We start from the raw sequence: 10255 nt of genomic DNA on the forward strand, positions 1-10255 counted from the left end.
AAATACAGTTTTACATTTATCTAGATAGACCTGGAAAAATACATTAATAAAATACAGTTTTACATTTATCAAGAAAGATCTGGAAAAATACATAAATAAAATACAGTTTTACATTTATCAAGACAGACCTGGAAAAATACATTAATAAAATATAGTTTTACATTTATCTAGACAGACCTGGAAAAATACATTAATAAAATACAGTTTTACATTTATCTAGATAGACCTGGAAAAATACATTAATAAAATACAGTTTTACATTTATCAAGACAGACCTGCAAAAATACATTAATAAAATACAGTTTTACATTTATCAAGATAGACCTGCAAAAATACATTAATAAAATACAGTTTTACATTTATCAAGACAGACCTGGAAAAATACATTAATAAAATACAGTTTTACATTTATCTAGATAGACCTGGAAAAATACATTAATAAAATACAGTTTTACATTTATCAAGACAGACCTGCAAAAATACATTAATAAAATACAGTTTTACATTTATCAAGAAAGATCTGGAAAAATACATAAATAAAATACAGTTTTACATTTATCTAGATAGACCTGGAAAAATACATTAATAAAATACAGTTTTACATTTATCAAGAAAGATCTGGAAAAATACATAAATAAAATACAGTTTTACATTTATCAAGACAGACCTGGAAAAATACATTAATAAAATATAGTTTTACATTTATCTAGACAGACCTGGAAAAATACATAAATAAAATACAGTTTTACATTTATCTAGATAGACCTGGAAAAATTCATAAATAAAATACAGTTTTACATTTATCTAGACAGACCTGGAAAAATACATTAATAAAATACAGTTTTACATTTATCAAGAAAGATCTGGAAAAATACATAAATAAAATACAGTTTTACATTTATCTAGATAGACCTGGAAAAATACATTAATAAAATACAGTTTTACATTTATCTAGATAGACCTGGAAAAATACATTAATAAAATATAGTTTTAGTTTTATCTAGACAGACCTGGAAAAATACATTAATAAAATATAGTTTTACATTTATCAAGACAGACCTGGAAAAATACTTTAATAAAATATAGTTTTACATTTATCTAGACAGACCTAGAAAAATACATAAATAAAATACAGTTTTACATTTATCTAGATAGACCTGGAAAAATTCATGAATAAAATACAGTTTTACATTTATCTAGACAGACCTGGAAGAATACATAAATAAAATACAGTTTTACATTTATCTAGACAGACCTTTAAAAATACATAAATAAAATAGAGTTTTACATTTATCTAGACAGACCTGCAAAAATACATTAATAAAATACAGTTTTACATTTATCTAGATAGACCTGGAAAAATACATAAATAAAATACAGTTTTGCATTTATCAAGATAGACCTGGAAAAATACATTAATAAAATACAGTTTTACATTTATCAAGATAGACCTGGAAAAATACATTAATAAAATACAGTTTTACATTTATCTAGACAGACCTGGAAAAATACATAAATAAAATACAGTTTTACATTTATCTAGACAGACCTGGAAAAATACATAAATAAAAAACAGTTTTACATTTATCTAGACAGACCTGGAAAAATACATTAATAACATACAGTTTTACATTTATCAAGACAGACCTGGAAAAACACATAAATAAAATACAGTTTTACATAAATCTAGATAGACCTGGAAATTTTTTTTAATAAAATACAGTTTTACATTTATCTAGACAGACCTGGAAAAATACATAAATAAAATACAGTTTTACATTTATCTAGACAGACCTGGAAAAATACATAAATAAAAAACAGTTTTACATTTATCTAGACAGACCTGGAAAAATACATTAATAAAATACAGTTTTACATTTATCAAGATAGAACTGGAAAAATACATAAATAAAATACAGTTTTACATTTATCAAGACAGACCTGGAAAAACACATAAATAAAATACAGTTTTACATAAATCTAGATAGACCTGGAAATTTTTTTTAATAAAATACAGTTTTACATTTATCAAGACAGACCTGGAAAAATACATAAATAAAATACAGTTTTATATTTATCTAGATAGACCTGGAAAAATACATAAATAAAATACAGTTTTACATTTATCTAGACAGACCTGGAAAAATACATAAATAAAATACAGTTTTACATTTATCAAGACAGACCTGGAAAAATACATAAATAAAATACAGTTTTACATTTATCTAGATAGACCTGGAAAAATACATTAATAAAATACAGTTTTACCTTTATCTAGACAGACCTGGAAAAATACATAATTAAAATACAGTTTTACATTTATCTAGATAGACCTGGAAAAATACATTAATAAAATACAGTTTTACATTTATCAAGAAAGACCTGGAAAAATACATAAATAAAATACAGTTTTACATTTATCAAGACAGACCTGAAAAAATACATAAATAAAATACAGTTTTACATTTATCTAGACAGACCTGAAAAAATACATAAATAAAATACAGTTAAAAATTTATCTAGACAGACCTAGAAAAATACATAAATAAAATACAGTTTTACATTTATCTAGATAGACCTGGAAAAATACATAAATAAAATACAGTTTTACATTTATCTAGACAGACCTAACAGAACTAACTCTTGATACAGGAAGAGTTTTTTTGTGGAAAAATCCAATATTTTATTGTAATAATCTTAAAAGAAAACTTTTTTCAAATTGCACAAAATACAGGATTTAAGACCTAAAACACTAATATAATGGCTCTGTCTTTTGACTCTGCTATATTTTCTGTTTGTACGTTGTGGGCTGGGTGATATACTGGTAGAAGAATTTATATCCTTAGTAATATCGCCTGATTAAAATATAACTAAATATCACCATATCGTGATGTAGAATCACATTTTTGTCCAGATGGGATCATCTACACAACTTTAACAAGAAATTTAATAGTTGAATCAGATTTTAAAGACTGGATTGTTTTTTAGAGATATTAAGAACATTTTATCTCAATAACCAGTAAAACCCATACTTTACATACAAATATCGTGATATATTAATACTTGATATCGTGATATCAACTTGAACCAATATCGCCCAGCCCTACCTTAACCCAAAGCCTTGCAGCCGCCAACGATACCCTACTTACATTGAGTTTATCAGCTACATTTTTTCTCTTGACTCGGGCCTGTTTATTATCCTCATCAAACCTTAATGCATCTAAAATCTCAAACTGTTTCATTAACTGTTCTGTTGCATTTCCCACTTGTTTCTTTAGATGAGACAGAGCCTGAGGTATGAGATCTTGACTTAAAAAACCCTAGAAAATATAAAACTAGAGTTATAACTGGGTGTTCTTGACTTAAAAAACCCTAGAAAATATAAAACTAGAGTTATAACTGGGTGTTCTTGACTTAAAAAACCCTAGAAAATATAAAACTAGAATTATAACTGGATGTTCTTGACTTAAAAAACCCTAGAAAATATAAAACTAGAGTTATAACTGGGTGTTCTTGACTTAAAAAAACTGGAAAATATAAAACTAGAATTATAACTGGGAGTTCTTGACTTAAAAAACCCTAGAAAATATAAAACTAGAATTATAACTGGGAGATCTTGACTTAAAAAACCCTGGAAAATATAAAACTAGAATTATAGCTGGGTGTTCTTGACTTAAAAAACCCTAGAAAATATAAAACTAGAGTTATAACTGGGTGTTCTTGACTTAAAAAACCCTAGAAAATATAAAACTAGAATTATAACTGGGTGTTCTTGACTTAAAAAAGCCTAGAAAATATAAAACTAGAGTTATAACTGGGAGATCTTGACTTAAAAAAACTGGTAAATATAAAACTAGAATTATAACTGGGAGATCTTGACTTAAAAAACCCTAGAAAATATAAAACTAGAGTTATAACTGGGTGTTCTTGACTTAAAAACCCTAGAAAATATAAAACTAGAGTTATAACTGGGTGTTCTTGACTTAAAAAACCCTAGAAAATATAAAACTAGAGTTATAACTGACTGTTCTTGACTTAAAAAACCCTAGAAAATATAAAACTAGAGTTATAACTGGGTGTTCTTGACCTAAAAAAACTGGAAAATATGTGGTTCCATCTAATGTTCCACAAAAAAACCTTAGAATAAGAATTTGTGGTAATTGTAGATCTTTACAGAGAGAAATACCATACATACAACCAAACTGATCATAAGATTTTTTGTGGAATAGGGGCGCAGATTTATAACTTGCTATAACCATGGCAACAAATAAAAATATGGTAACAGAAGTTCATAGTATAGAGTTCAGAGTACAGAGGCAAATTTTCCAAAAATTAAAACAAATAGCTGGTTTGTTACCTTACTGATACCGTTTAATTCACTCATCATGTCCGCCATTTTATTTTCGTGTTTCTCCAACATGGCCTCTACTGATAATAATTTCTTTACTTCTTCAGTATCATGTGACACAGTTTTCTTCCCTAGCAACATCAACTTGGCGCCATCTCTAACTCCAAGACCAACTAAACTCTGGCTCGGTTCCGTCAACGACCTACCTAAAAAATATCAATTTCAATATAAATTCTGGAGAAAAAACATCAAAATATCAGTTCATAAAAAAAAAATTGAACCATTTTCATAAAAATTACAAATAAATAAACCACATATTACAAAGATTACTCTTTTGACATTGAGTGAAAAAAATCAAAATTGACTTGACAATATTACCAAAGATAGCTTGCCAGGCAAGGTAACATACGCCCACTGGCAGCTGTCAGAAATGATAAACAGTCTTTAGTGACTAAAGTATGAATTTTCTCATATCAAAGAAATCTAATATTAATATCAATAACCAAAATACATCAAATTATCGCATCAATATACATGATCACACCATGTTTCATTAAAATCAATTGAAAACTGTAGTCTCTATTGTGTTCACAAACAAATTTTGACACATTTTTCCTAAATCAAGGGCAATAACTCCAAAACCGTTCACCGAAAGAACGTCAAATTCGAACTTGACCAAGATCTCCTCAATATAAATGATCACACAAAATTTCATTAAAATCAGTTGAAAACTGTAGTCTCTATTGTGTTCACAAAGAAATTTTGACGCGTTTTGCCTAAGTCAAGGGCAATAACTCAAAAACCATTCATCGAAAGATCGTCAACTTAGAACTTGACCAAGATCTCATCAATATAAATGATCACACAAAATTTCATTAAAATCAATTGAAAACTGTAGTCTCTATTGTGTTCACAAAGAAATTTTGACGCGTTTTTCCTAAGTCAAGGGCAATAACTCAAAAACCGTTCATCGAAAGATCGTCAAATTCGAACTTGACCAAGATCTCATCAATATAAATGATCAAACCAAATTTCATTAAAATAAGTTGAAAACTGTAGTCTCTATTGTGTTCACAAGAAATGTTGACGGATCGACGGACCACATTTCCATGTGGGCGTATAAAAAGTAGTCCCTAACCCTAACCCTAACCCTAACCCTAACCCTAACCCTATTTGTGACCTAGGCCAGTGCTTCTATAAGAGAGTTTCTCTTATAAAGCCTTATACCAAAAAGCCAATATTGTTGAACACTGGGTTTAAAATCAATTTATGTTGTTTTACTATATAAGATGCTATTGTTGCCACATCCTATCACCAATAGGGTTTTGCCATTGTCTTATTTACCCGTATCTTTGTTTTGGGGCGTGGAAATGAGATTGGTACTATTTAAATCTGACCAATCAGATCGGTAGAGGTCATGTAAACAAAGCACAACATTTCTTTGCCAAAGCCTGTTTGAAAAATAAGAACACATTCTTTCCAAGTTAATATTCCAAAGTAAGTTTTGATTTTCTCTCGACTTCAATTCTTTAACAAAAATCTTAATCAATTCTGTACCGTACATATTCATCAAAATATTTAATGGCACGCTGATTTCTTTTTGTTTACATTCGCAAACAAAGCCTCATAATGATTGATTTGTTTTGATTGGCTGGAATTTGCTACCAATACAGTAGGGCCAATTTTGATTGGACAATATCAAATACATAATTTTTCTGACTTCATGGCACCAAGGAAGTATGAGAAAGGGGGGGGTGTTTTGGACACGATGTTGTAGCCATTACCTTTGTCAAAAAATCTTTTCATCAATCAAGTCAAATGTTTTACTAGTGTTATTCGAAAATAAAAAATGAGGCTACCACAACCCTGAATAATAGTGGAACTGTAAGTGTGGGATCTCTGTTGAAAGATTAGTTTTATCACTTGTCTACCTTTATAAATGAGTTTCTGGTTCTGTGGTTTGATTTCTGAGACGTCAGCTATAGCTTTCATCAAATGATGGACAGTTAAAACATCACCTTTATCATCGTCAGCTAACTCTAGGCTAATATTATACTTCTTAGAACCTGTAAAATTAGGAAAAGATGTCATATTGTACTTAAGTTAAAACGTTTCTGAGATATTTCTTTGATATGCTTGACTATTAAATGAAGTAAATTTATCAGCGTACCACAGAATTCTCAATGTTTCTCTTTCTCTGTAGGATAGATGGAATGGCGGCAGCTCAGTGAGTTAGAGACGCTTGCTCACTAACCTGAAAGTCAGGGGTTCAATCCCGTTATAGGTCGAGATAATACCTTCGGATTTTTAAAACGTGGTTTCCCCTGTCAGTACTGAGTGATGCAGAGGGGCTGACATGGAAAAAGCATCAAGTCATTTGGATATAACAATAAACCAAGGTCTATTATGCTACAGGCTGTGCATGTTAAAGATCCCTCAACAGTTCGAAATCGAAAAGAGCAGACAAATGTTGCTGCTTTGGCAAAATTTCCCTCATTGCACCCTGCATGGCATTGCCCGTCTCCATGCCCACATGGTGCAGAAAAGTAGGACGTAAAACTCCATTCATTTCATTTCTGTAGGATAGACTAAGAGTCTAAAACTGCCCCCCTCCCCTTCTCATTTCAGTGTCAAAACCACTTCTAATACATTTTGAAAGAAATAAGCGAAACCTATGGACAACTTTTAGGTGCTATGGACACATTAAAAGTTGATCTGGCATTTCACAAATCTATTAGTTCAGAAATAAACTCTGTTGTTACCATGAGAAACTTGCAACTGCATTTTTATTCTTCCAAACATCGCCATCTTGTTTCTACTGCACCTGAATTGAAGTTTGATTACATATTCAAACACCATACAGCTTGACTGAAGTGATATTACATATTCATACACCATACAGCTTGACTGAAGTTACATTACAAATTCGAACACCATACAGATGAATTTTAGATCCAATGCTATTTTAATCGCCAAAGAAAATTATTATATTGTATTCATATTATCCTACCATATCCATTACAATCTAAATACTTTTTTTTACCTCTGTCAATAATAACTATCAGAGATCAGATATAGAGTCAGTAAGTTTCAGACTGACCTCTGTCAATAATAACTATTAGAGAACAGATGTAGAGTCAGTAAGTTTCAGACTGACCTCTGTCAATATTAACTATCAGAGATCAGATATAGAGTCAGTAAGTTTCAGACTGACCTCTGTCAATAATAACTATCAGAGATCAGATATAGAGTCAGTAAGTTTCAGACTGACCTCTGTCAATAATAACTATCAGAGAACAGATGTAGAGTCAGTAAGTTTCAGACTGACCTCTGTCAATAATAACTATCAGAGACTAGATATAGAGTCAGTAAGTATCAGTCTGACCTCTGTCAAAGATAACTATCAGAGACTAGATGTAGAGTCAGTAAGTTTCAGACTGACCTCTGTCAATAATAACTATCAGAGACTAGATATAGAGTCAGTAAGTATCAGTCTGACCTCTGTCAAAGATAACTATCAGAGACTAGATGTAGAGTCAGTAAGTTTCAGACTGACCTCTGTCAATAATAACTATCAGAGATCAGATATAGAGTCAGTAAGTTTCAGACTGACCTCTGTCAATAATAACTATCAGAGATCAGATATAGAGTCAGTAAGTTTCAGACTGACCTCTGTCAATAATAACTATCAGAGACTAGATATAGAGTCAGTAAGTTTCAGACTGACCTCTGTCAATAATAACTATCAGAGATCAGATATAGAGTCAGTGAGTTTCAGACTGACCTCTGTCAATAATAACTATCAGAGACTAGATATAGAGTCAGTAAGTTTCAGACTGACCTCTGTCAATAATAACTATCAGAGATCAGATATAGAGTCAGTAAGTTTCAGACTGACCTCTGTCAATAATAACTATCAGAGATCAGATATAGAGTCAGTAAGTTTCAGACTGACCTCTGTCAATAATAACTATCAGAGATCAGATATAGAGTCAGTGAGTTTCAGACTGACCTCTGTCAATAATAACTATCAGAGATCAGATATAGAGTCAGTAAGTTTCAGACTGACCTCTGTCAATAATAACTATCAGAGATCAGATATAGAGTCAGTAAGTTTCAGACTGACCTCTGTCAATAATAACTATCAGAGATCAGATGTAGAGTCAGTAAGTTTCAGACTGACCCCTGTCAATAATAACTATCAGAGATCAGATGTAGAGTTAGTAAGTTTCAGAATGACCTCTGTCAATAATAACTATCAGAGATCAGATATAGAGTCAGTAAGTTTCAGACTGACCTCTGTCAATAATAACTATCAGAGGTCAGATATAGAGTCAGTAAGTTTCAGACTGACCTCTGTCAATAATAACTATCAGAGACTAGATATAGAGTCAGTAAGTTTCAGACTGACCTCTGTCAATAATAACTATCAGAGATCAGATATAGAGTCAGTAAGTTTCAGACTGACCTCTGTCAATAATAACTATCATAGACTAGATATAGAGTCAGTAAGTTTCAGACTGACCTCTGTAAATAATAACTATCAGAGATCAGATATAGAGTCAGTAAGTTTCAGACTGACCTCTATCAATAATAACTATCATAGACTAGATATAGAGTCAGTAAGTTTTAGACTGACCTCTGTCAATAATAACTATCAGAGATCAGATATAGAGTCAGTAAGTTTCAGACTGACCTCTGTCATTAATAACTATCAGAGATCAGATGTAGAGTCATTAAGTTTCAGACTGATCTCTGTCAATAATAACTATCAGAGATCAGATATAGAGTCAGTGAGTTTCAGACTGACCTCTGTCAATAATAACTATCGGAGATCAGATATAGAGTCAGTAAGTTTTAGACTAACCTCTGTTAATAATAACTATTAGAGATCAGATATATAGTCAGTAAGTTTCAGACTGACCTCTGTCAATAATAACTATTAGAGATCAGATATAGAGTTAGTAAGTTTCAGACTGACCTCCGTCAATAATAACTATTAGAGATCAGATATAGAGTCAGTAAGTTTCAGACTGACCTCCGTCAATATTAACTATTAGAGATCAGATATAGAGTTAGTAAGTTTCAGACTGACCTCTGTCAATAATAACTATCATAGACTAGATATAGAGTCAGTAAGTATCAGACTGACCTCTGTCAATAATAACTATCAGAGACTAGATATAGAGTCAGTAAGTTTCAGACTGACCTCTGTCAGTAATAACTATTAGAGATCAGATATAGAGTCAGTAAGTTTCAGACTGACCTCCGTCAATATTAACTATCAGAGACTAGATATAGAGTCAGTAAGTTTCAGACTGACCTCTGTCAATAATAACTATCAGAGATCAGATATAGAGTCAGTAAGTATCAGACTGACCTTCGTCAATATTAACTATCAGAGACCAGATATAGAGTCAGTAAGTCTCAGACTGACCTCTGTCAATAATAACTATCAGAGACTAGATATAGAGTCAGTAAGTTTCAGACTGACCTCTGTCAGTAATAACTATCAGAGATCAGATATAGAGTCAGTAAGTTTCAGACTGACCTCTGTCAATAATAACTATCAGAGATCAGATATAGAGTCAGTAAGTTTTAGACTGACAGTAAGTTTTAGACTGACCTCTGTCAATAATAACTATCAGAGATCAGATATAGGGTCAGTAAGTTCCAGACTGACCTCTGTCAATAATAACTATTAGAGATCAGATATAGAGTCAGTAAGTTTCAGACTGACCTCTGTTAATAATAACTATCAGAGATCAGATATAGAGTCAGTAAGTTTCAGACTGACCTCTGTCAATAATAACTATCAGAGATCGGAAATTTTTCCAGGACAGCGGCATTAGTTTACACTTAAATCGAGGGATTTGTAACGTGAACAGTATGTAGCACAAGATACTT

General features: G+C 31.1%; 1 protein-coding gene across 1 annotated transcript; it reads right to left on the reverse strand.

The window, feature by feature from the left end:
• Positions 1-2457: 2457 nt before the first annotated feature.
• Positions 2458-7170, reverse strand: LOTGIDRAFT_202646 (hypothetical protein; the record flags this gene model as incomplete). Its single annotated transcript, XM_009060153.1, has 5 exons — positions 7111-7170; positions 6280-6414; positions 4358-4554; positions 3150-3320; positions 2458-2480 (listed from the first exon to the last, which is right to left on the reverse strand). Coding segments are annotated over exons 1-5 (570 nt in total), but the record flags the coding sequence as incomplete, so codon positions are not given.
• Positions 7171-10255: the final 3085 nt, after the last annotated feature.

This window comes from Lottia gigantea (assembly GCF_000327385.1).
Source record: "Lottia gigantea unplaced genomic scaffold LOTGIsca_407, whole genome shotgun sequence".
Lineage (NCBI taxonomy): Eukaryota > Metazoa > Mollusca > Gastropoda > Lottiidae > Lottia > Lottia gigantea.